Source organism: Sapajus apella, unplaced genomic scaffold, assembly GCF_009761245.1.
Source record: "Sapajus apella isolate SASKATOON/1434 unplaced genomic scaffold, GSC_monkey_1.0 scaffold30, whole genome shotgun sequence".
NCBI lineage: Eukaryota > Metazoa > Chordata > Mammalia > Primates > Cebidae > Sapajus > Sapajus apella.
This window is the reverse complement of record NW_022436970.1, coordinates 8,202,839-8,230,084: the sequence shown is the minus strand read 5'-3', so window position 1 is coordinate 8,230,084 and position 27,246 is coordinate 8,202,839. Positions and strand designations below refer to the sequence as shown.

Here is a 27,246-nt window from a genome sequence, read left to right as displayed (position 1 = left end):
CTCTGTCTGCCTCTTGCTTTCCCCCACGCACCTGCCAGCTAGCCCAGGCTTTGTCTGCAGGGAATGGCAGACCCGTTACTGCTTTGAAGGGAGACTCATTGTCCTGACCTCTTCTGATGAGCTTAATCTCTTCAGTCCAACTATTAGAGTGTCAACAAAATTTTGTCAGTTAAAAAAAGAAGAGGAGGGGGCCGGGTGCAGTGGCTCATGCCTGTAATCCCAGCACTTTGGGAGGCTGAGGCAGTTGGATCACAAGGTCAGGAGATCGACAACATCCTGGCTAACATAGTGAAACCCTGTCTCTACTAAAAATACAAAAAGAATTAGCTGGGCGTGGTGGCATGTGCCTATAGTCCCAGCAACTTGGGAGGCTCAGGCTGAGGCAGGAGAATCACTTGAACCCAGGAGGGCGGAGGTTTCGATGAGCGGAGATTGTGCCATTACACTCCAGTCTGGGTAACAAGAGTGAAATGCCATCTCAAAAAAAAAAAAAAAAAAAAAAAAAAAAGGAGGAAAAGCCCTGCAGGTCTCTTTTCCTGCAACCAAGGGTTGGTATCAAACATTTTCTATAAAGGGTCATAGAGTAAGTATCTTAGGCTTTGCAGGCCTATGGTCTCTGCATGAAAGCAGTCCAACAATACATTAAAAACAAGAGATGAGGGTGTGTTCCAATAAAACTTTACTAATAAACACAGTGGTGCAATGGATGTTGGACCCCTTCCTTAATGGACAGTGTTGAAAGCAGAAGCTGATCCTGGTTAGTAAACTGACTTGACTCTCATATTCCTCATGAACTACACTGTCAAAATAAAATGTCAGGTTTCTTGTGCCTGTTACCTCCACTGCAATCCACACATGATGACCCTTTGGTAAGTCCCATGAAGAACATTGGCTACTATGTGATATCATCATCAGGCAACTGGCTGATGCCCAAACCACAAATTACTCCTAAAATTGGTAGCACTTCTGTGATTTACTTTCATGAACAAAACGCTAACATAAGGAATTAAATTTTCTTTGTCCAAAGTCAAGTAGGAAGTATGTTCTTGATTTCTGCAATTTGGCTGGCTAAGTAGAGTACCTGCTCTTTCATCTGGCAATTTGATTTGTCTTAAATCCTTATTAAGAAGAGCCCAGTTAACATCTAATAACTCACATTAATTTGGATAGCTTTTTAAAAGATAATCACAATCTAGAGTTGTAAGAAGCTCTCAAAATCAAACGGTGGGAGGGGGGCGGGGGCTAACAGGCATACCAAGGGTTAAGGGCGTTAATTTCCATAGCTTGACTTCCATAAGACTCTTAGTAACACTGATCTGCCAGAAACATCGTGCAGGCTCCTTTCCTTGCTCCCTTTCATAATCACATTTTTCTCACTTTACAAAAGATATACTTCACACGAACCCCAAATGCTGCTATGCTACCAAACCTCTGAGATGCTGAACAAAGTGACCAACAGAGACGCTGGTGATGGCACAGCTCCCACCTTTCGCTCTCTATTAAGGGCAAAAGGAGGACAGCAGAAATGGGGCAGCTGGGATCAGGCTGAGTGGTTCTGAATTCAAATATACCTCAGGGTGGGGTAGCAGTGAAATTTCCATTCATCTACCCCTTCCCCTCTACCCTCTGCCTATTTTGTCCGAAAATGAACCTATTTCTAAAGGTGCAAGGCAGAGAGAATGTCTATCAGAACCTCTGATGTGACATGCTGGTGAAAACCTGGAGGAAAGTCTCCAGGCCTCTTTTATTTTAGAATCAGAATTCAGAGGGAGTTGGCTGTGATAGGGAGATCTATTTTAACAATTAAAAAAATCAAGTCAGACTTTTTCTAAGAGAAAGCACATCTGGTTTAGTCAATGCATTTGATAGTAAAGATTGACTGTCTCAGACTCTGTGATGGACATTTTCGTTGATATGAATTGACATGAATAATATTAAAAAAAAGGAAAAAAAAAGAAATGAATAATATTTTAATTCTCCCAGCCCTGTCCAAGATTTTGGGTTAAAACCAGGTACTTCGAAGGGAATGATTAACAGTTATAAATAATCATTTGCTAAGTCTTAGAAAAAACTGCTTTTGTTATACTTCCTAGAAGTCGGGAAAGCAAATGACTTTAAGAAATACTTTTTCAAGTCAAAACAATTTCTATTTCTTTACTTTCAACAAATTGAAGAAGACAATTGAATTCTCAACTGATAGATTATTAAAAATAACTTCTGATATCACATCAGTAGGTGAGCTTGGACACATAAATCAGAAGGTACTGAAAAAAATTGAGGACATACCTGTAACAAAAGTATTTCTTTAGCCATTCAGTTATCTATGTGAACAAATTTCTCAGCACTTATATATATATATATATATATATAAACAAAAAGTAGAAACAGAATTGATGTTGAATGCTGGTGCATGTTAGCAATAAGTAATACTCAGTCACAAATATGTGGATTGGAAAAAAATCTCACTCATGGAGGTCAAAAGTTTTTACTTTTATGATTATAATACAGCAAAATAGGATATATTCATTTTTGACCAATTGTGTGATAATAAATGTAGTGACAACTTGGTCCAGGAGAAATGTTTTTAACCCTGAGTCAAAGTAAATTTTTTAAAACTCAGATTTCAAATACATACATATTTTTCAATAGGTGCATATTCAAATATGTAAAGGAATCTGAAAATGTGATTAGTAAAACCCCTCCAAGCATAAAAAATTCTATCAGGATAAAATTCTGTGGGGAAGGTGGAATGGATAGGAAATCAAAGGAGAGAAAGGAACTATGTAAATTGTCCAATAGTTAAATATGATTTGCTCATTTAATAATGAATCATGGTGGACATCAAATGGCCATGGTGTTTAGATTCCACTGAATTCATTTCTTCAGTGTTGTCCCAGTTATAGTTCCCTGGTAACTAGGACCCTATCAATTCTTTTTTTTTGAGATGGAGTCTCATTCTGTCACCCAGGCTGGAGTGCAGTGGCACCATCTCGGCTCACTGCAACCTCTGCCACCTGGGTTCAAGCAATTGTCCTGCCTCAACCTCCCGAGTGCTGGGATTACAGGAGAGCACCACTGAGCCCAGCAAATTTTTCTGTGTTTAGTAGAGACGGGGTTTCACTATCTTGGCCAGGCTGGTCTTGAACTCCCGGCTTTGTGATCCACCCGCCTCAACCTCCCAAAGTGCTGGGATTACGGGTGTGAGCCACCACGCTCAGCCTCAATTCTTTAAACTTGTAATAAAAATTTAAAGATGTCAACTTTAAAATGTGCTGGGGTGGGAGATGGATGGTTTTTCTGAAATTCTAATGGCTGTACATTTTTTAAAAAGCCCAATGGCCCCCGCTCTATCCTGTTGGCTCCTAAGTGGGGATTCCAGGTTTCCACAGATGGAGGAGCCCCAGCACCCCACGGCCGTGGCCAGAGCACGTGGGCATTTTACCCACAGTCCCTTTGAAGAACCTAAGCTGGGGATTCATTCTCAGGTCTTGCCTGGACCTGCATCTTCTGGAAAATCAGCCCCACCCCCCACCCCCCAGGTTCCTCCAAAGCTGCCTAGCACCCTGGAGCATTCTTGCTGCTGTGATTAAAACTGTCTCAAAGCTGGCTTTGCATGGCTCAGCAAGAGCCGACAGACACACACATCCAACCCGTACATGGGTGCTGGGCGCCCAGGCCTGGCGCACACTCGGTGTTGCGGCGGCAGCACTCGCAGTCCTGGCTCCAGTGGTACCCGGACGTGCAGGTACAGCGCCGGGGGGCCGTGCTGTTGCCGATGTCCACAGCTACCAGGGCCTTGCCTGCGGGAGACAAGAGACAGGTCAGCGGCCAGGGAGGAGCAGGCAGCCCAGACACACCACCCATGACTGCCATGTCCAACATCCAGCTCAGAGCGGCCCAGACCAGCAGCCCGCCTGGCGAGCTTGCAGAGTGAATCACCAGGACACTGCTGGAAGAGCCTCAAGTTCCTCCTCATGCTTCCTGCACTGGCACGAAAGCGTCACAATGGGGTTCTTCTCTGTCTCATAATTAACAGTTTTGTGGGCTTTTTAAAAAAGTCAGTTTTCATGTTAGTAGGAAGATAAGGAATTGGGAATTGATCACTGAATGTTTTGGCAAATAGAAGGGTCATGGAGTTGGGCTTCCTTGTTTTTGGTAAATTCAAATGCCATATGGGTAAGACTAACGCTAGTTTGGACCTAAGAGAACAGGGCTTCTGGAAGTTTAGGATTCATCTTAGGATCCCGAGGCGTCCCAGGGTGAAAACAGGTTGTTGTGGAGTGCCATGAGTGAAGGGGGTACAGAGGCAGCCCGGTGACAGGCTTGCAGTCAGACTCTCCTCAAGCACCCAGGATAACACTTTTGTCTCTATTTTCACAACACACAGCCTTCTCATTCCAAGTCTCCTGGCCCTTTCCAGTTTTTCTGGAACACAGGTACCTGGAAATTGATCTGCTGTAAACCACACACACACACACACACACACACACACACACACACAAACACTTATAAACTGCATACACACACAAATATGAATCAAATTATTGATATAGTCGGTCCTCATTATTTGCAGATTCATATTTGTGAATTCACCTACTCGATCAAATTTATTTGTACCCCAAAATCAATCCCCTTGGTACTTCTGCAGTCCTTCGGGGACAGAACCGTGTACATTTTGAGTTACCACACACGCAGATTTCCGACTGAGGTTCGGCCAGGTGATGCTCTGCCTTCTGGTTTCAGCTCACAGAAGGTAAACAAGCTTTTTGTTGGTGATTTCCCTGCTTACAACAGCCCCCAGCTGTCATGCTGAAGAGCTGTCTAGTGTTCTAAGTGCAAGAAGTTTGTGATGTGCCTTACGGAGAAAATAAGTGTCAGAGAAGCTTTGCTCAGGTATGAATTGCAGTGCTGTTGGCCATGAGTGCATTGTTAATGAATTGGCAACACGTATCAAATAAGGTGTCTTTAAACAGAAACACACATAAAACAAGGTTATGTGGCAATCAATCCATGACAATGTGACTGGAGGCTTGCAGGAACCTCACCCAGTAATTCCCTAGGAGTAATGGCTCAGGATTTGCTAATTCAGTGTTTGTGGTGACTTTATAGAACATAGCCACTGTGCATAACCAGAGTCAGCTGCACATAGTGCATGACCCTGCCCCCCAACATGATACAAAACAATAACATTATTTAAAACAGAACTTGTACCCTTCTAGGACTCCTTCTCACCTGGATTGTCCAAACAGCCCGTGCACCTTATATTCCTGAATACTTATAGGAATTCCAAGGGGAAAAAACCAAGGGAAAATTCCAAGCAAACAAACCAGAAACCTGCTCTCTCTTATTGTCTCAAGTTTCAGCCAGTGGGGAGGGGACATTTCCTATTTCCAATCTTTTTAGACCCAAGCTAGTGACCCTGGAGAAGCCCCCATTCCCTGCAGTGTCTACCCTTCCAAGGCCCCAGTCAGCTCTGCAACATCAAGACCAATATGTAGACACGTGTCCACAGACACAGGCCACTTCTCTGGAAAATTCCAAATACTCCTAGGATCCCATCGAAATGTAAGCCTGGGTGGGTGGTGATGAAAAATTTTGACGTAATTTAAAATATTGTATGTAATGTACCACATTTTTTACTTTAATCAACTTTGGCATTAGACAGAATGAATCTTTATTTCCAAGAGACTGTAGTGAGTCAAGGTCATTACTAAGCAGTGGGAAATAAAAAAGATTTGATCAGATGCTTCTGCTCAGCAGTTTCCACGTTACCTTCTCCAGCCAAAATCTGCCAGCTGTCTCCAGCACATTAGAAAAATATGGTGTTTAAAGAAACACGTATGATCTGATTCTGTCCATTGGGGGGAAAAACCCCTATACACAAAGGTCAATGCAGTAGTGAGTCTTCTCTAGAATCCAGACTGAGGTCACTAAATAAAATGTTCCTTTAAAAACAATCAGGAATCCTTAGAGAAACATCTGATTGTAGTTTAAGACAGAATTACTCAAGGTAAGCATGGAAGTAGTAGAGTTCTTCATGATGCCTGGGCTGTATCAAAACCCATCGGGTCACCTCATAGAAGTGTGACGATCTGAGCACCATTACAACCAGTTACTGTAGGCTGGCACCATGGCTCATGCCTGTAATCCCAGCACTTTGGGAGGCCGAGGCAGGTGGATCACTTGAGGTCAGGAGTTTGAGACCAGCCTGGTCAACATGGCAAAACTTCATCTCTACTAAAAATACAAAAATTAGCTGAGCGTGATGGTATGTGCCTGTAATCCCAGCTACTGGGGAGGCTGACACAGGAGAACAGCTTAAATACAGGAGGCAGAGGTTGCAGTGAGCCGAGATTGTGCCACTGCATTCCAGCCTGGGTAACAGACAGAACGAGACTCCATCTCAAAAAAAAAAAAAGATACATAAGGGATAGAAGAATACATTAAATGATACCAAGGGAATGCAGCCAACAAAATCCGGCCTGTGGAATCTCCACAGGACTAACATCATGGCTCCCTCAACAAATAAGCTCAATAGAAAAAGGAGAGAAGAGAGAGAAAGGAACCTCTGTCTCTTAAGAGATTAAGAGACATATTTTGCTCCTGATTCCCATGAATAAACTATACTTTAAAAAACATTCCTAGCATTTGACCCAGCAGTCCTATTACTGGGTATATATCCAAGGATTATAAATTGTTCTATTATAAAGACACATGCGCATGTATGTTCATTGCGGCACTGTTTACAGTAGCAAAGACCTGGAACCAACCCAAATGTCCATCATCGATAGACTGGATAAAGAAAATGTGGCACATATACATCATGGAATACTACACAGCCATAAAGAACGGTGAGTTCATATCCTTCATGGGGACATGGATGAATCTGGAAACCATCATTCTCAGCAAACTGACACAAGAACAGAAAGCCAAATACCGTATGTTATCACTCATAGGCGGGTGTTGAACAATGAGAACACGTGGACACAGGGAGGGGAGCATCACACACTGCGGTCAGTAAGGGGGAAATAGGGGAGGGGCAGCAGGGGTGAGGAGGGTGGGGAGGGATAATGAGAGGAGAAATACCAGATATAGGCGATGGGGAGGATGGAGGCAGCAAACCACCTTGCCATGTATGTACCTATGCAACAATCCTGCATGATCTGCACATGTACCCCAGAACCTAAAATACAATTAAAAAAAAAAAAAAAGGTTCCTAGGCCAGGCTCATGCCTGTAATCCCAGCACTTTGGGAGGTCAAGGTGGGTACATCACGAGGTCAGGAGATTGAGACCATCCTGGCCAACATGGTGAAACCCTGTTTCTACTAAAAAATATACAAATTAGCCAGGCGTTGTGGCATGCACCTGTGGTCCCAGCTATTTGGGAGGCTGAGGCAGGAGAATTGCTTGAACCTAGGAGGTGGAGGTTGCAGTGAGCTGAGATCATGCCACTGAAGTCCAGCCTGGGCGACAGAGCAAGACTCCACCTCAAAAAACAAAACAAAACAAAAACTCTTCCAGGCAAAAAACTTAAGGCAGTCTGCTAAGAAGATCAAACTGTGTTAATAAAATATTTATAGTTTAGGAAAAAGGTGAAGAGTAGATCTGGTTTTGAGTCCTGCTTCATATGTGTTAACCTTGGAGACGTTACTCAACCTTTCCGAATCTCAGTTTTGCAATCTTTAAAAGGGGTAAGTATGGCTACCTACAGGGCTTCAGGGAGGATTAAACCACACAAAATGGGTGGGAACATTATGGAAACATTATGTCAACTCTAAGATGTGTCCCATGATTAAACTGCAACATAAGTATATTCCAGAATAAATGTTCTAAATGAAGAATTTTAGCACAGTCCTTGGGGATCTAAAACGCATCTTTCTTGGGATCTGTAGTCACTTATTTCCGTGTTGCTGAAACGAAACACCATTGGCTGCCTCTAAAAATATTTCTATAGAAAGAGATCTTAGTTTTCTACACTTCTCACTGACACACTGACACGATGGGCTTACCTGTATCACAAACTTTATGCAGCAAGCATTTATCTTCTTCATTCCAGGTATCCAAGTATTCATCTGGGCCACAGGGCAGACATACACTGTCGGAGTTAGTAGTGCATTTAGAAGACATGTACTTCCCTTAAAAAAACGAAGAGGAAAAATGCAACCATTAAAAAACCTAACAATGACAGCAACACAAAGCAAAACAGCAACAAAAATCGCACCCATCTATAGGACCAATAATCACCCAGGAAGCCCCCCAAAGATGACATGGCACAGGAGAAGAGGCCACGCTGTACAATGACTGCAGTACCCTGGGCTCCTCAGGCCACTCAGCTGGCTGAAATAACCTCTCCTGGGTCTGCTGAGCCTGTGGTCACAGCAGTCTCTTCATTCTTCTAAGTAAAAAGCCAGCCACCCTCTGCACCCAGTCTGCTAAGGAATAGAATGATGGGCAGGGCGTGGTAGCTCATGCCTGTTAATCCCAGCATTTTGGGAGGCTGAGGTGCGCAGATCACCTGAGGCCAGGAGTTTGAGAGACCAACCTGGCCAACATGGTGAAACCCATCTCTACTAAAAATGCAAAAATCAGCCGGGTGTGGTGGCTCATGCCTATAGTCCCAGCTTGGAGGCCGAGGCAGGAGAATCACTTGAACCCGGGAGACGGAAGTTGCAGTGAGCCGAGATTGTGTTACTGCACTCCAGCCTGGTGACAGAGCTAGATGCTGTATCAAAAAAAAAGTAGGCATAAAATGATGATTCTAAACTGGGCCCTGCAGAACTCGAAAGATTCCCTGGAACCCACTCAGGGAATAAGGGGTAGGCAAGAGGAGCTTCATTACCCATCCCCCTCCCCTCTTCCTTCCATCTGGATAGGTAACTTCCTGTTAACTTCTTCTACACACACTACTGGCTCATGGTTGGCTTCGTCTGACCAAGTGTCACGCCGTGCCCCATCGCCCCATCCAACACACACTTGAAAATCACTGGATCTTGGTTCTGCACATCCAAGAAATATTTGTAGCTGAAATATCCCAAATATCTTTTTATAAGGTAACCCGCCTTTGCGCCCCACCCCCACCCTGAATGATGAGAGAGTGGACCGCGCGGACTGTGGATTTCACTGGGGCTGAAGAAAGGCTTAGTCACATTTGTGGCAGAACAACTTGGGGTAGGTGGCAGCCAGTCCACCTTCTGCTCCTCAACAGGTTTATGAAAAAAGGTACGACAAGGGTTTAGGCAATTTTTAGGAGCAACAATTCCAGCTTGGTTATTCCCAAATAAAATTTCTATGAAAACAATTTTAAATAAGAGCTGCATTTCACATTTTGAGAGTTTGAATCATAAAGGGCTAAAATATTAGTTTTTAAAAACTCCTTGCCGTCTCGAGAAATAGTGTTTTGGAAAATTGTGTTTCAGCACAAATTAAGCAACCGCTTTTGAAGTTGTTTTTGGTTTTTTAAAGGATTTTAAAATCCCCTCAAATCTCTCTCTATTGAGAGAAAGATTTTTGTCTTCAGAGTGACAGACATTACCACCTGCCACTACCATAAAGAGTCTGTCCAAATTCTTTTTTCATCTGGCAGACAGAAAAAATAACAATGAAAGCCTCACCCACTTTTGAGGGACAATGCAAGGTGGCCCAGAAGCAGGTGTACCTGGTTCACATTTGCTACAGCACCGTCCCAGACGCTCATAATGCCTCTCACTGGTACACGGAGGAGCGATCTGCAGAGCCACCTGCAAAGAACACGGAGGTCAGGCAGAGACTGCACACAGCTCTTTCTGGATAAAACAAAAAGTGAATCACCAGATTACCTTTTTTGTGAGACAGTCTCACTCTGTCGCCCAGGCTGGAGTGCAGTGGCGTGATCTCGGCTCACTGCAACCTCCACCTCCCAGGTCAATTGATTCTCCCGTCTCAGCCTCCTGAGTAGCTGGGATTACAGGTGCCCGCCACCACACCTAGTTAATTTTTGTATTTTTAGTAGAGACAGGGTTTCACTATGTTGGAGAGGCTGGTCTCAAACTCCTGACTTCTAATGATCTGCCCACCTTAGCCTCCCAAAGTGCTGGGATTATAGGCTTAAGCCACCGAGACTGATCTGCTTGCCTTTCAATGTGTTAAACATGCAGAGAATTTTAAAAAGCAGGAAGAGCAAGGCGTTGCAGAGGCTTCCTGGGCTCTGCCCTCCCTACCTGTTCCCTGAGGGACTGCAGGAGCTGTTTAAACTTCCTCAGCCTCTGGTTCCCATTTGGTTCAAAAGGGTATGATTCTAAGACAAAAACCAATTTCTGACTCTGCCCATCTGAGTAAAACAAAAGAAAACAAAGCAGCCCAGGCGCCTACTATCAACCAGAGATTCTTATCAGTTTGCCACAGAAAAACTCTTTTCCTCATCAGCATTCTTGGTGTGAGAAAAAAATAACAAACACTCCTGTTGACAAGCAGTCATGTTAGAAACTGGAGAGCCGGGCTTAGCTGAATAGACATCCAGGTATGCATGCCACACTTGCAATTCATGCAAGTTCTCTGCTGCGTCCTGGAATACAGAGAACCAAACCTTCCCCTCAAGGGGCTTAGAGTGGAATGAAAACACAAACCAGGCTAGGTGCTCCCAGGGAGGCAGATGGGCCCTACCTCAGCAGAAGTAGGAAGGAAGCAGAAGCCGCCCAGGAAGGCTTCCCAAGGGAGGTGGTAAGTGATCAGCCTTCCGGGACACACAGAAACCAGCCAGATCAGGAAACAGAAACTTCAGGGGGAGGTAGCGGGAGGATGTAGGAAGACTTTGGACAACAGGAACAGTTGAAACAGGGGCAATGAGGCCTGAAGCAGCTCTTGGGGGTAATAAGAGACCTTCAGTCCAGCTGGAGCCCAGTGTCACAAAGGCAGTCTGGGGAGGGCTTCATCTGCACGTGAAAGTGCTCGGATGGAGGGCGCAGAGATAACCTGGGTTGGAAGAAGCCATGCATCCTCAAAACACCTCCATTAAAGAAGAAGGCAGGTTTATAAAGAAAGCACCAAACCCAGGAAAGCCCAGGCTAGCTGAGTGGGTGTGGGGGACGCAAAGCCATCATGGACCTCTTTGACCTCGCCCTGATCAGCAAAGGCTTATGAGGAGGCTGAGGTCCATGAGAAGGTCCCAGTGTGCTATTGGGGTGATATATGCCAGGAAGGCTGACTTGGACTTGCTTCCTGTGCCCACCTAACATTCCCCATGGACACCAGGTAACACACATCAGATGCTCCCCATGTATTCAGTGGGTGACAGTCTTAGGACACTGCATGGAGCGCAGTGGAATGAGGAAGTATGGCTTAAAAGAAACCACCACATCTCTCCCTTCTGATGTGTTTTTCTCTGTTTTAGATGCCACCCTTCTCTGTCGCCCTCTGTGTGTAATGTATGTGCACAGAAGAAAGAGGCAAAGTGGTAAAACTGCACGCAGCCACGCAAACTGGGTCAAAAAGCAGGATTCATCTGAGCCTAAGGACTCGTGAGCACTGCTGCAATGCTGATGACAAGGGCAAACAGGGTAAATATGAGGTGGGGCTGTATTTCAGATGACAAAGGGCATTAAGTGCTTCTAACCCCTAAGGGGGCAGCCACAGACTCAGTAAAATGAGCACATACTTTGGGTTACACATATAGAAAGGTACTTTTTAGGGGAATTTGGTAAATGGAATACCCCTGAAATAGCCGCTTAGGGACACTGTCAGATGTCACAGCTGTGTCCCGGGCTCCAAGCCCTCCTGCCTATTGAGTGTATCTGACTGAACATGGTAGGCAATTCGCTCCATGTTTATGGGGATGGCTGTGATTCATTCGACCCACCTAGCCTGTAACCCAGGAGCTTTACACCTCTTCAAAGAAACAAGGAAGTCGCTCCTTCCAGAAATGACCAGTTGCCCTGACCTTTATAGATTTTCACAGATATAAAATCCATTTCTCTCTCCTAAGCTTCTATCTCACTGTGACTTTTTAACCTAAATATACCTTTTTCCCCAAAAAAAAAACTGAGGTGTAATTCCCGGACTGTGAAATTAAACCTTTTAAAGTATACCTACCGTTCAGTGGTTTTTAGCACTTTCGCAAGGTTGAACAACCATCACAGCTATCTAATTCCTGAACATTTTCATCACCCCAAAACTGACACGTCTACTTGACAGAGCGATAGGATTACAGATCTTTTAAGCAGCAACAGAAATTTTGGTGCTGGGAAAATTGCTATGGTGAAGCAGAAAATTATGCTTTTAATCTCATTTAGGGTCAGCTTAAGCAGAAACCTACTTCGTTCTCTAGTTACATGATATACTTTGAAGTATACCTCCAAACCTTCAACATGGCAATATACATACAACTTAAAAGGCCACATACGTACATATATTTAAGGAAATGCGGTTTGCGGGTAAGTAAAAGAAATCTGGAAAACCCTTTAGGTTGCTGGTGCATGCAAAACACAAAACGTGCTTTGATTGTGCCTTTTCCTCTTGCTTCCTGGCTCTCTGCTTCCAAGGTTCTTTCCCTCCCTTTGCAGACCCTTTTCCTCCCCAGACCTCATATAGCCTGTAAAGCACACCCTGTGCTGTCTCGTTCTAATCTCGTGCCCCAGTTCCAGCAACGAATGGCCTGGTGACCGTGCCTGCAGCCCAGTGCTTGTAACTGTCAGGAAATCCAGCTTCTGAGACTCCAGCCTGTCTTGCTTTGCCAGGTACCTGAGGACTGACTGACTTGTTCCTCAATGCTGCAGGCCAGGCTGGCTCTAACCTTGTTCCTGACCCCCGCGTCTGTCCTGAGTCCCACATGCTTGTCGTCTGTGGACTGTGCTGGATCTGTTTCCATATACCAGTCTCCCTCTACCTGGATGGCCTGTCACATTCATCCTCTTGAGTGTCATTTTTTTGTGTGCATGAATGAATGAGTGTCCCTGCCTCTCCCAGTCTGACTTCTCATTTTGCCTACAGGATTCTGGTTCTGATGTCTACTATTTCACTACTAACTGCCCTGCCAGCCAGCAGCTGGCAAGAACCTGAAGATGGCTCCAGACCCTCTTGGCAGTGGCCCTTCTGGGCTTTGGCCCTTCCCTTTCACCTGCCCAGAACTTCAGCCAGACTCTATCCTCCAAGACCAAGCTCCCCATGGTTGCAAAGTGGTAGCTATTATTATTGGTAGCAACCGTAGTAAAGCAACAATTTGATAAAAACATGTTCCTGCTTGAGTGTTCTTAAGGAATCTCCCAGTGAATGGGGGAATTTGGGCATAAGGCTCCAGATCTTCAGTTAATAGAGTGATTTTGTCAGCCACTTACAGTCACCTCTCTTTCCCAAACAGGCAGCAAGGAAAAGCCTTGATGACTGAGTTGAGATGTACAGGCTTTTATTTACTAAGATTTTTCTAGTTGACTATTGATAGAGTCAAAGCTTTTGAATCCCAGTTGTTTTGATGACGTATACAAAGCAGAAATACTTTAAAAATGTTTATTCATTGAATAGGGAATGTAATATAGTCCATGATACAAAATTCAAAACGAACAACAACTTGTTTAGAAAACTCTATGCCGCTCTCTCCCAGCCATAGGTAACCCATGTTACCAGCCATTTTGGGGGGGTCCAGTCTTCTGGAGGTAAAAGGAGAATGAATTTGTGATCTAATTCTACATCACAGCTGCCTTGGAGGCTGGCTAGGATCAGGTTGCTCTTGTGTTTTGGGGAATATAATTTGACTTCTTAGAAGTCTTGTTTAGAAAAACAGCCATGTGTTGATAGAGTATAGTTTAATCAATAAGCTACAAATATTCTGTTTGGTCCACAGAATCTATATCGACTAACCTGTTTTCTGACAGAACTCATCTGAGTTCATAAGGAACATCAGAGTCTGTTTATAGCAAATATTCTCTGCACATACAAATTCCCCCTACAAATTCCTCGCTAACTCTAAAAAAATGAGTTAAAACAGCAAGATGATTTGACTTCTCTTGCTTCACTTTCTTGTGTCTTTTTGTGTCTTCTACGCATTTGTTTCAGGGCATACAGGCTGGTGTTTATCTTAACGGCTGATGGACTCTTCTAGAACAACCATGTCCACAGTCTGTGCAAGGCTTTGGGAGGAAGGGGGGAGATATAATAAATTTGAAATTAAAAAAAATCCCTTTATAAAACAATGTGGATTTCCTTCCCTAAGCAAAGCCATGTTGAGTCTAATTCTGAAAAACCATAAGCTGAAGAAACATAACATCTCTGCCAGTGAAGCCACAGAGACGAGCGGATCCGTATTTAGAATCCTGCAGGGAAGGTTGACTTAAATATTTATTTTCCATGCTGTTAACCCAATTGTAGTGCAAGTCATTATGCATGCTAAAATTACTTTCTTGCTCTACTGAAAATTCATGCTGACATCGAACGAGGCAGAAAGAGGCTTGGCCACTCTTGTCAGATCGAGACAAAAAGAACGTAACCTAGAAGAACAAATGAGGGATTTTCCATAGATTTTGTTTTATAAAATATCGTCCGTGACTATATTTCAGAATTTGGCTATAATTTCTGTAAGTCTGGTATCAAATTTCTGAATGTTACAGTTGAGTCAAAAGATGCAGTTTTTGTTAAGAAAGAAACTATTAAATGTGAAAATAACACTTCACTTAATAGGGCTGCTGTCCCGGAAAAAAATATCCTTAAAGAAAGTCACTATCAAAACTGATCCTACCCAGAATAGGATACAAATAAATTACTAGTGTGTGCCCAAAACACTAGGAAAGCATCTTTAAATAAGACAGGCTTACCCTAAGCATTTTGTTTTAGAAGTAAATAACAAACATACAAAAGGTAGTATTAATAGATCCGCGTAACCTACAAACAAATGCTCCTGGTTCTTGTCCATTTCTTCGAATGTCTTTTTTCTCAGACAGCTGAGCTGGGGGGCCAGCGAGGTCTCAGTTTCTTGTGGTCACAAGTGTTTCCATGAGAGAGTCAAAACATAGACCCTTTGAATTCAGACGTTCTGGGCGGTTGTTCTTGGTCTGCCCCTTCCTTAGCTGCTTTCTCCAGCTAATTTTATCTCTGTCTTATCCAGCTTTCTATTCCTGATCATGGCACAGTCCTGTATCTGTGAATGTAAGGAAAGCATCCCGGCATTGTGATTCTCAGCAAAACACTCATAACCAGGAGTGGAAATAATGCCAGAATCACGTGAGACCCAGATACCAGGTAGGGTGGATTTCTATTGAAAAAATTAAATGACAACGAAAATAAAGTCTGATATGACAGAATACAGGAATTTTTTTTTTTTTTTGAGACAGAGTCTCGCTCTGTCACCTAGGCTGGAGTGCAGTGGTATGATCATAGCTCACTGCAGCCTCGACCTCCCAGGGTCTAGAGATTCTCCTGCCTCAGCCTCCTGAGTAGCTGGGACCACAGGTGCCCACCACCATGCTGGGCTAATTTTTGTATTTTTTGGTAGGCATGGGGTTTTACCATGTTATCCAGGCTGATCTTGAACTCCTGGGCTCAAGAGATTTGCCCACCTCAGCCTCCCAAAGTGCTGGGATTACAGGTGTGAGCAACCGTGCCCAGTCTGAATATGGGAATTTTAGCAAAGCAGGGGTAAGGTCCAGGAGAACTCAGGTTGGAGGAAGGGACAAGGTACCTGGAGTGCTGGTGACGAGAGTTAAGAAGTGGCCTGGCCAGGCGGCCCCCAAGAGATGAATAGGCTTAAGGCAGGAGGATTTTTCTCCCCAGGGCAGCCCTCAAAACTGGGCTTCCAGTTTGACCCCGAGAGAAGAATGCTTATTATTTCTTTAATAAAACTGACTACGTTTCTAACATGTCCAGACAAAAAACAACAACAACAACAACAACAACAACAACAACAAAAAACCATTCTCAGCCTGATTCTCCTCACCTGTACAATGGTACTAGTAACTGTGCCCATCATGCTGCACTGAAAGGCAGATGCGAGAATTCCCATACACGATGTGGCACGGGCAGACGGCCATACTCCACACACACGAGGGCTCTCCCTCCTCAATTCAAAGCTGAAGACCTTTCTAGTAGGCTGCTGGGAAAAATGGAGATGTGATCGCATCACGCTCCAGTGCAGTGGTCTGCATTCAATAGAGGAGGGATATTAATGGGCACAGCTGGGTACAATTAGTAAAAGTATACATAACTTCCACCCAGTCATTCCTCGAGGGGGGAGAAGGAAAAGGGTGTCACTAGAAAGGGGCAAAGGATGGAAAAGATAAACTGGGGACCCAGAGACAAATCGTCAAAGCCTGACAGTTTTCCCACACAAACCATCTTTGTGCACTTTTAACCTGGTTATGACAAACTAAAGCTGCACAGCAGAGTATTTTAGCAGGACAACTAGGAAAAAAATGCATGCTTTAAAAAGCATGTTTGGGCTGGGCACAGTGGCTCATGCCTATAATCCCAGCACTTTGGGAGGCTAAAGTGAGCAGATCATCTGAGATTGGGAGTTCGAGATCAGCCTGATCAACATGGAGAAGCTCCGTCTCTACTAAAATAAACAAACAACAAAAGAAAAACCCCACAAAACTAGCCAGGCATGGTGGCACATGCCTGTAATCGCAGCTAGTTGGGAGGCTGGGGCAGGAGAATTGCTTGAACCTGGGAGGCAGAGGTTGTGGTGAGCCGAGATCACGCCATTGCACTCCAGCCTGGGCAACAAGAGCGAAGTTCTGTCTCAAAAAAAAAAAAAGGATGTTTGGTTTCACAAAAAGAAGTCCTTTGTCAAGGGATTGGAAACTTGTGGCATCAATCTGAAATTGGCAATGAGTGGTCCGAGTCATTTCAGTGGCTTTCTGTCTGGTGTTCAGTCAGTTCCATGAGCCATACTTGGGTGAAGGCAGACAGCTTACTCAGTCCGTCTGCTGATAAAGCTTCTGCCAGATTATATCTGTGATTTCTGTTAACTAGGACTTATTTAAGCAAATTATGAGCTAGTGCCCTTCTAGACACTCTCATTTTAAATAAGCTCGACAGAATTTCAATCTTACAGATTCACAGAGAAAATATCAGACATGTTCCTTTTGTACAAACCAGAGCTTCACATTTCAAGCTTCAGAACAACATTGCACAGGCACCTACGAGGACAGAGTGTTATAAAGTGACAAGGAGGATAAAGGGGCGGTGTTTTAGGAGCCCCTGCTCACCTGGCACACTCCATCGGTGTATTCACCCTACCTGGGAAACCTGTCAACTACGCAACACGTTAAAAACTTAGAGATCCTAAGTGACACCAGTCAGGTACGTGGCCTAAGTCATAACAGAGGTAGATACAGAGAATCACAGAGTTTAACAGAAAATGCCCTGAGTGTTTAAAATAGAATTCGTTTCTAAGAAATGTTTTACAGATAGCTCTTGAAAAAAAAAAAAAAATCCTACTGCCAAAAGTTAGGCTCACATATTTTGTGAATTGTACAAAATGAAAAGATGGGTCTAGTTCATTGGAGAAGATCGTGAAGAAATTATAACTGTCACAAACAATGTTATAATTGAAAAAGCCTGGCATAGTGGTTCACGCCTATAATCCCAGCATTTTTGGAGGCAGAAGTGGGAGGACTACTTGAGCCCAGGAATTTGAGACACTTGTTTCTATAAAACTTGAAAAATTTTCCAGGTGTGATTGTGTGTGCCAATGGTCCCAGCTATTCAGGAGGCTGAGGCAGGAGGACTGTTTGAGCCCAGGAGGCTGAGGCTGCAGTGGGCAGTGACTGTACAACTGCACTCCAGCCTGGGTGACAGAGCAAGATTGTGTTTTTTGAAAATGAAAAAACCAAAACGATTGATAAAAGATTTAGGTCTTTTTTCTAAGACCAGGTCTCATTCTGTCACCCAGGCTACAGTGCAGTGGTGTGATCACTGCTCACGGTAGCCTCAGCCTCCTGGGTTCAAGTGATCTTCCCAGGCTCAAGTGATCCTCCTGGGTTCAAGCCACCTTCCCATGCCAGCCCCCTGAATAGCTGGGACCACAGGGCCTAGGGATTTGGGACATTCTAAAATGCACTTTATGAATGTGTATCTAGTGATAAAAAGTATTCAAAACTCCCAACTTCAAGGCTCTCATCACAGCTGGTCAGCTCCTTCTGGTCTCACTGAAAATTACAAATACGAATCAGTTCTCTCCCCACACACATACTGTTCCCCGCAGAAGGGGCCATGAGTTCATTTAATTATCGGGTAAGAGCAAGGCCAGTCATTCCTTTACCTGAGTCATTCAGCTTTATCTCAAAAAATGATTTTTCACCAGAAGAATTAGTTTGATGTAGTCAGAGTTTAACAGTAGGAAGTATCGATCTCCTTACGAAGTTCTGCTGTCATCACACCGTCAGAGGCATGTTCGCTGAGCTCTCTCCCATACCTGCATGAGGTCCTGGCTTGCCGCAGGACTGAAGGCAGAGCCTGTCTCTGCCCTTTTAGTAAACGGGGACACAGCCACAGACAGAGAGGAAGGAGAACTGTGACCACTCAGAGCCCACACAGCAGTCCCAGAACTGATGCATTGGAAAGATCCTCCCTGATCGTGGACAAGGAAGGAGGGAAAACACGACCCTACACGCAGACACGCAGACTGGTGTCTATGTCTTCCTTGGCTTGGGAGCGGCAGGGAAACAGAAATGGGGAAGGGCTCGCAAGAGGAAATGCACACGCTGGAGAGGGTGAGGTTTCCGGCAGAGGCAGAAGGATTTGAGATGAGGGAGAGGACAGAGCAAATGGGAGACTCGAGCAGGTGCAGGGGGAGAGCCTGGGGGGCCGGGGCACGTATGTTCTGACCAGAAGGAAAAGGTGGGAGCTGCTTCGGGGCTTCCAGGAAAGGACAGCTAGTCAGTGAGTTGTAGAAGAAAGGGAGGGTCTTTTTTTAGCAGCACCATGAAACATACTGTAAAGACTGTTGGGATGAGAAAGCGCAAGAAAGTGCAAACTCGTTTCAGACAAGAACAGAGCCCGGGCTAGGATCTCGCGGAGGAAACGGAGATGGAGACGAACAGCGCGAGCAGGCGTAGACAGCAAAGTGGCAACTCTGGATGGCGAATCTGCAGGAGGCCAGGAACGCAGCTCATTTTGGGATGCCTCCCGCTGCCAAACACTGGGTTTGGCTCTTTTTATGCCTGTCCTTCGAATGCCTTTTTTTAAAAAAAAAAAACTTGGGTGTAATTTAAAATTTTTTATCGTGGTAAAATAGATATAAAAGTTGCCATTTTAACCATTTTTAACTGTACAATTCAGTGGCATCAAGTACATATACAATATGGCGCAACAATTGCTACTATCTATTTCCAGAATATTCTCATCACCCCAAATAGAATCTCTGTAACCGTTGACTAGTAACTCTCCATTTCCCCTCTTTCAAGCCCCTGGAAACCACCTTCCTACTGTCTGTCTCTGAGTCTGACCATTCTACACACCTCATATAAGTGGAACCATACAATATTTTTCCCTTTGTGTCTGGCTAATTTCACTTAGCCCAATGCCACCAAGGTTCATCCATATTTGGTTATGTACCAGGAATGCCATTCCTTTTTACGGCTGGATAAAGTTCCACCACATGTATAGACTACATTTTGTTTATCCAGTCATCAATTGATGGACACTTAGGTTGCTTCTATCTTTTGGCTACAGTGAATAATCCTGCAATGAACACTGGCACCCAAGTATCTAAGTCCCCGTTTTCAGTTCTTTTTGGCCTAGACCTGGGAACCCTACAGTGATTCCATGTTTAGCTTTTCCAGACACTTGCCCCTCAACCGTTTTCTGCAGGGGCTGCACCACTGTACATTCCTACCAGCACCACATGCGGGTTCCGAGTTCTGCACATCTTCGACAACACATGCTATTTTCTGGTTTTGTTTGGTTTTTGGTTTTAAAGTAATGGCCATCCTGATATGTGTGAAGTAGTATCTCCTTGTGATTCCAGTTTGCATTTTCCAAATGACCAGTGATATGGAGCATATTTTCTTGTGCTTATGGGCCGCTTGTATATCTTCCTTGGAGAAATGTCTGTTCAAATCCTCTGTCCATTTGTATAGGGTAATTTAATTTTGCCTAGATCTCTTCACAGGATTTGATTTAGCTGCTGACAACACTGACTGAGTTCGCAACCTAAAAGTCAACAAAATAGATACACATTCATTTATTCCTCAATTAAGTGAACACATACTATGTGCCAGAGACAATGTCAGATCCTCTGGATACAGGGGATAGATACTCAACAGAGAGAGTCCTGGCTGACAGTCCAGGGAGGAAGAACGACTATAAGTAAACAGATAATGAAATCTGGTGGCAACAACTGTCACAAAAAAAATGAAACCATCTATGTAAGGTGATGGTATGACTATAGGAAGCCTCCCTGAGAAGATGACCTTTGAGTGCAGGCCTGTTTAAAGCCAGGAAACGAGCCAAATGAACAGCGCATGCCAGGAGGAGGAGGACTGCAGGTGGACACATTTGCAAAGGTCCTTGGAGGGACGTGCACAGCTTGTTGGAGAAACAGCAAGACAGCCCGTGTGACTAAGCACAGTGTGAGGTGGGTAGGGTATAAGGTCACACAACCGATTACATAATTTATACAAACTGTGAGTTAATATACACTCATACCCATCCTGTCAGGATTGTGTGGTATTGATCATACTGGACATTGCCATTACCCCATAAAGGTTTAAATACTAAGCACTTCATACTATTTTCATTAGCAGGCAAGAATTACCACGTTCGTCACGAGATTAAAATATATATATATATATATATTATCAATTGTGATGAAATACACATAAACACTTGCCATCTTAACCATTTTGCCACAAGTTCTTTTTTTGGAATATATAGTATGCAAAGAAAAAAAATCTAACTTAGGTCACGTGTGATTTAAAAAAAAAAAAAAAAAGACCTTCCTAAAATGCAATAAAAAAAAAAAAAAAAAAAAACCAAATTATCCCTCCAATAAAAAATGTGGTTTAAAACTGAAAAAAAAAAAAAAAAAACCTTAAAAATATAGGGTAACTGTGATTAGAAGTCCTGACATATTCACTGTTTTTGATTTAGCAAACTTTCAACAACTGACTTTATAAAGCATCTTGAAAGTTGCTTGCTATTGGGCCCATCAGCATTCTCACCCTCCCGACCTTGATTCCCAATGTGCTTTTTAAAGGAAACAGCGGGCACAGCACTGCCTCAGACAGGCGCACATCAAAGGTCTGTTGAATTTCACTCAGCCCTCTGCCTGACTCCCCTCACAATGCATTTATTATCTCTGCTCCTTGAAAATAAAACATAGGGCCCAAGGGAAAACGAAGAAACAACCTTGCATTGCAAAACCTTAATTGCAAGTTTGTCTTCCAGAGAGATAAAGAGTGAAGATATCTGCAGCTTCGGACTACCTGGAATCCAAGGGCAAAGCAGGTTTGTTTCCTAAACACAGTCATTAGGATGGCTTTGACTTGTCTTTCTGTTATGATGCAGATGCACTCCCATTTCCTGTGAATGTCCCTTTATTCTCCCACTGTGAAAGCCTTTTTAAATTATCATTCTTGTGGTATTTTTTTTTTTTTTTTGAACTTTGTATTCATTTCAGATAAGAACTGCTTTCTCTTCTGTAGGAGAGGTCAAGGCCAGTGCTCACTTCTGAGAATGCACTGGTCCGCTGGAGGCCATGCCTTTCTAGGCTCTGCCTCCATGCTGGGGGCGCACCAACTGCTAAGGCCAGGAGTCCCAAAGGTGACTGAAGGAGGAAGTATTCTCCTTACCTGCCGCACTCCCTCCCTTCACTGCCCAGCCCTCAGGGTGAAATCCAGTGCTTCTTCAGTGTGCACAGAATCACCTGAAAATCTTATGAAAATGCAGGTTCTGATTCACTGGGTCTGGAATGGAGCCTGAGACTCTGCATTCCTAACAAGCTCCCAGGCCGTGTCAATGCTAGTCTCTGGGGAGCAAGGCTAGTGGTTTTACTAAAAACCAAGAGCCAGGACTTTCCCATATTCCCAAACACTGCATAGTTATCTCTGACTATACAACAGACACTGAGAACCACCTCTCCCATCCCTGGACACCTTTTATCTATTTATGAATGGGGGCAGAGGAAGAACTGGCCCAAGTGAAATAACTACTGTGTGCCAGGCACTGTGCTTGGAGACCTGACTTCCCTTCCCTTCCTGCACCCTCCCAAGAGAGATTAATCAACTTGCTGAGATGGCTGGTGATAAGAAGATTGGAACAGCGCTAGACATGTAGCAAATATTCAAATACTTGCTAAATTAATGAATAATTTTTCCCAAAAGACGACTGTAACCTCGTAACTTCCCTTTACAGAAGACTATAACAGTTTCATACTAGCTCTGAATCAAATTCACACTCCCAAGCATGCACTTGGAAAGACTCTACTAGTTTTGGACAAAATCCCAGATACCCTGGGGGAAGGGGATTGCAAAATCAAGATTAGCAATCTCTTTCTGGGCTGGAACTCTCTTTTCTAATAAGGACTGAACATAGGGCTGCCTAACAGAAAACACAGCTGCTTCAGCCTCTTTGTGCCTGTCACTCATGCCAGGGAACTGAGAGACTCCCACAAGGCCTCTTCTGCGTGATCTCACCCCTTGGGTGCAGAGGACCGGGCGCCCGCCGCTTTGAGTCCCCTTACCCATGAGGACTGCCCCACACAGTTAAGATGACCGGTTATACATTCCGGTACTTTGGTTACTTGCACTTTTACATAGAAATCGGACCCCAGGCCAGGCGTGGTGACTCACGCCTGTAATCCCAGAGCTTTGGAGGGCCAAGGCAAGTGAATCACCACCTGAGGTGAGGAGTTCAAGACCCACCTAGCCAATATGGTAAAAAAAAAAAAAAAAAAAAAAAAAACCTGTCTCTACTAAAAATACAAAAAAATTAGCTGAATGTCGTGGTTGGCACCTGTAGTTGCAGCTACTCAGGAAGCTGAGGCAGGAGAACTGCTTGAACCCAGGAAGCGAGGTTGCAGTGAGCTGAGATCGCAGGGCTGTACTCCAGCCTGGGTGACCCTCCCCCCCTCCAAAAAAAGAAAGAAATCGGACCCCAGTGGCCTAGTCACAGGGATCCCCAACTGGACCCAACTGGAGCATAGAAATTTCAGCCCATTAGATAGGGGCAATTTTTCACTTTTAAACTTTGTGACCCATAGAAATTAATAGGTTAAGGTTTAAGACAGAGATTCCAGTTATGTTTTCACTGAAGTTAACTGCCCCCTCGATCTCACAGTCCACTGTCATAGGTGTGGGGTCTGTTGCTAGATTTCTGGCCACTGTGCATTAGTAACATCATGTGGTCATTCTCCTCCTAAACCCAGCAAGTGTCACCTGATCTCAGTCCAAGTAAAAGCTTGAGACCGACCGTAACCCAGAGGCCATGTGTGTTCTGACCCTCTTTCTTACGTGAGCTTTTTTCTTACTACTTAGAAAGTGGCTTTTAAGGGATCCAAAAAATGTTAGTAATAGAAAATGATTTTGATTTATTCCATGGTAGAGACATGTCAAAAGAGGAGCCCAGGTCCGCCTCGTCAACGAAGAGTCCCCAGATTAGCTGTAATTATAGTAAGACTAAGACATAAAGGATCTTTAAAAATATAACTACCTACCTCCAAAAGCTTATGAAGGCAAAGGTTTAACCTATCACCGTCTGCTGCCCCGGGGCTCCGAGGCCATCCTTCTCCCTCCTCCCACCCTACACGGAGCCTGGCAGGTGGCAGGAGTGGGATGAACACTCAGGGAGAGACGCGACCCTCTGAGTCGGGGCACCCGGGGCTGCAGCACAGTGGCACAGTACAGTCTACCTCTGGGGTGCAGGCGCATCGTGGAGCCAGTGCTGCCTCGGCTTCGGGAAGTGGTGATGATTCAAGACATACACTTCTTTTCCTCCTGAGTCAGGGATCAACTGCCACGTGGACCCTGTGCCAAGGGTGCCCAGAGTGCCTGTCTTTTATCTGGATCAGCCTTATAGACACAGCATTGTCATTTCTGCTTAAGAATAATTCTAGAGGTCAGGCGCGGTGGTTCATGCCTGTAATCCCAGCACTTAGAGAGGTCAAGGTGGACGTATCACCTGAGGTCAGGAGTTCGAGACCAGCATGGTCAACATGTCGAAACCCTATCTCTACTAAAAATACAAAAATTAGCCAGGCGTGGTGACAGCCACCTGTAATCCCAGCTATTCAAGAGGTTGAGGCAGGGAGAAGTGCTTGAACATGGGAGGTGGAGGTTGCAGTGAGCAGAGATGACACCATTGCATTCCAGCCCGGGTGACAGAGTGAGATTTCTTCTCAAAAAAAAAAAAAAAATTATATATATATATATACATATATATAGAATAGTTCTAGAAAGCCCTCAGTGAATGCATTCTTGAGCAGACAAGACAGACTCCCACAAATGCAGACTGGGCACGCATTTGCAAGGGTCTCCCCAAATACTAGAAACTTTCTATCCTGTCATTCTGGGAGATCTCTTTCTCCATTCCCTACCCATCACAGAGTTGCCTGTAAAAGCAATTTACCTGAAAGGTTAAGACCACAGTCACTGGAATGGCCACCTGGTAGGAGCTCCAGCTCTGCCACTGATAAGCTGTGCAAACTCAGGCAAGTTAATCAGTTTCTCTGTGCCTCAGTTCTCTCAGCTTACTAGCAAAGTGGAGTGAGCATCAGACATGATCCACATAAAGCACATGCCTGGTACGCAGGAGAGGCTCGACAAATCGCCAATACTTTTAATACAGTAATCATATAATATTGTGAGTGCTATTGTCAGAGCCGAGTGCAAACCTTTTCATGGAATCCCGCGGTCTCTAGCAGCTGTTCTGAAACTTGACCCTGTGTCAGAATCACCTGAGAGGTTGTTAAGCCACAGACTGCTGGCTCGGCCTGCATTTCTGATTCAGTAGGAGTTGGTGGGGGGCCTAAGAATGTGCATTTCTAACAAGTTCCCAGGTGAGACTGAGGCAGGGCCCTGACACTACAGTTGGAGACTCCTGGCTTCAGGGCAGAGTCCCAGTTCTGGAGGTTTGTTCACATGCGCTTTGTGACCCAGACCCCCAGGGCTCTCCCAGCTGGCTTTATCCTTCCCTGGTCCCTCTCACCAGCCCTGGGCCCCATACACTGGGGTGGGCCATGATTTTCTCATGCTTGTCACCACCTCGCCCTTCTCCCTTCAGCTCTTTTTTCCTCTCAAAATTACACCCATCCTTCCAGGACCAGACCAAGCACCTCCCGCTTGATTATCCACTCAGAAGTCATCCTTTCCACACCTGCGTCCTGGAGGATCTCCCGTGTTTGTCTTGTGGGGCTTCAACGCAATGAGAACCGCACATCTGACCTTCCCCATCAGATCTCAGGCTCTCTGAGGTCAGAGGCAGCAACATCCTAAGTCTGATGTTCCCAAAATACCTGGTACGTTTTTGTTTGGTTTGGGGTTGTTGGTTTTTTTGCTAGTAAATACAAAATAAGTATCTAATTGAATTAAAAAGAAAAAAAAAAGCTTACAAAGAGGTTAAAGGAACTAGAATGAATAACCCCGGGGAAGGGGAAGCTGTGGGCTAACAAGCCAACAATAGAAATATTAAAATAAAGAAGACATTGACCAACTGGTCTTTATCCCATTCAAGAACAAATTTGAGGAAATGGGGTCAAATTGTGACATGTTAGACTCAGGGCTGTTAGAGGGAAGTTCTGACATTAGGAGTTATTCAACAGGGAAACAGGTTAGCAAGGGCGGAAATGAATAATCTCTACTAAGCTTTAAAAATGGAATAGATTCTCAATTACCATGAAAGTGTTAGGATGTGATCCTGCTTGTGTATCTGACTATGAAGTTGAGAGAAGATAGGGGCTTTTAAAAGTCTCTTTTACTGGCCATGAGTTTGCCAGCTGTTTGTGCTACCAAGTGATACGCTATTCAGTTAGGTGCTCACTACGTTAGATAAGTAATACATATTTTTTTAAAGTCCATACTTTAGGGAAGTGGTTCATTTCCCATCTGTGGGATGAGATGCAAACCCCAAACCCGCCAACACAGTGGTGCTAGCAGGATTTCTGGCAATGCCACACAGCCTTTCCCCATGTGCCCAGTTCAGCCGTCACATTCACCAAGAGCTAAACAGAGTTCTTCTTCCTCATTTTTAATGGAAAGTCTTCAAATTTCTGAGAGCTTGAGGAAGTGGTTCTTGTACTCTCAATACTCTGAACAGGAAATGTAATAAGTTATTATTACTATGATGAACTAAAAGGGTGGTTTTTGCAGTCAGGTCTTCCTGGGACTTGGAAATCTGGCAGCTCTGTCACTTTGCTGGTGCCAGACGGGGCTCCGTGTCACCTGCTGGGTTAGGATTTTTTGGGGGTATGGGGAAGTCTAAGAGGCGCTGGACACAGAGGAAAGGAAACACTCATCTTAGGCAAGGGCAAAGTGCCAGGAAAACGTGTTTCATGCAAACAGACAGTTTTTGTGCAGCTACTGGTCCAACATAAACACTGCTTCTTTTGGGGTCAGGTGACATCTTTGAGGCCAGTGTGGGAAGACCACAGGCCAGGTCACACCTGCTTCTGCTCTGATGCGACTCTCTGGGGATCACTGGCTGTTTATCGCTCCTCAACGTGAGTTAAGAGCTCTGTCTCTACGACCTTCTCATTCCAAGACATCTCTAGGTCCGGAAATGGCTCTCTAGATTCCAGAGCTTGCAAATTTCCTGCAGAGCCCAATGCCATGGGGCTTTTAGCAGGAACTCTGTCTCTGCCTCTCAATAAAATAACCCAAAAAAGGCGAGATTCAAGAGCCTAAACTTAATCCTTTTTTGTTTGGGGAAAAAAGTGACAACGACAACACTTCTTCACTGGAATCTCAAACGACATTTCAATTTGCACCAAGGCAGCAATTTCCTTAATAAAGGGGAAAATGTAATCCAAACGGCCGGCTATTTTTTCCTGACATCTGCCATGTCTTTTTTGTTTTATTTTTTTTTTTTACCAGTTAAGTGAAGCAGTGGGAAGAGGAACAAAGAAATCTGTTAGCTGGGTGCGGTGCTCAGGCCTGGAATCCCAGCACTTTGGGAGGCCGAGCCGGGTAGATCACGAGGTCAAGAGATTGAGACCAGACTGGCCAACATGGTGAAACCCTGTCTCTACTAAAAACACAAAAACTAGCTGGATGTGGTGGCGCATGCCTGTAGTCCCAGCTACTCAGGAGGCTGAGGCAGGAGAATCGCTTGAACCCGGGACGTGGAGGCT

The 27,246-nt window shown here is 44.5% G+C and overlaps 1 protein-coding gene and 1 long non-coding RNA gene across 3 annotated transcripts in view; both read right to left on the bottom strand.

Moving 5' to 3' along the window:
- Nucleotides 1-27,246, bottom strand: part of TNFRSF11A (TNF receptor superfamily member 11a) — a 59,862-nt gene that overhangs the window by 27,118 nt on the left and 5,498 nt on the right. The window contains exons 2-4 of one of the 2 annotated variants that reach the window (XM_032293677.1): nt 9,658-9,739; nt 8,012-8,137; nt 3,657-3,800 (exon numbers count right to left, since the gene is read on the bottom strand). In XM_032293677.1, coding sequence (XP_032149568.1) covers nt 3,657-3,800; nt 8,012-8,137; nt 9,658-9,739 — 352 coding nt within the window. Of the gene's footprint in view, nt 1-3,656; nt 3,801-8,011; nt 8,138-9,613; nt 9,826-27,246 lie in introns of those variants that run through there. The other variant, XM_032293678.1, reaches the window with a different exon arrangement.
- On the bottom strand, nt 13,025-16,456 carry LOC116561756. Its single transcript, XR_004273591.1, has 2 exons — nt 15,895-16,456; nt 13,025-14,095 (listed from the first exon to the last, which is right to left on the bottom strand). It is a non-coding gene; the product is annotated as an uncharacterized LOC116561756 (long non-coding RNA).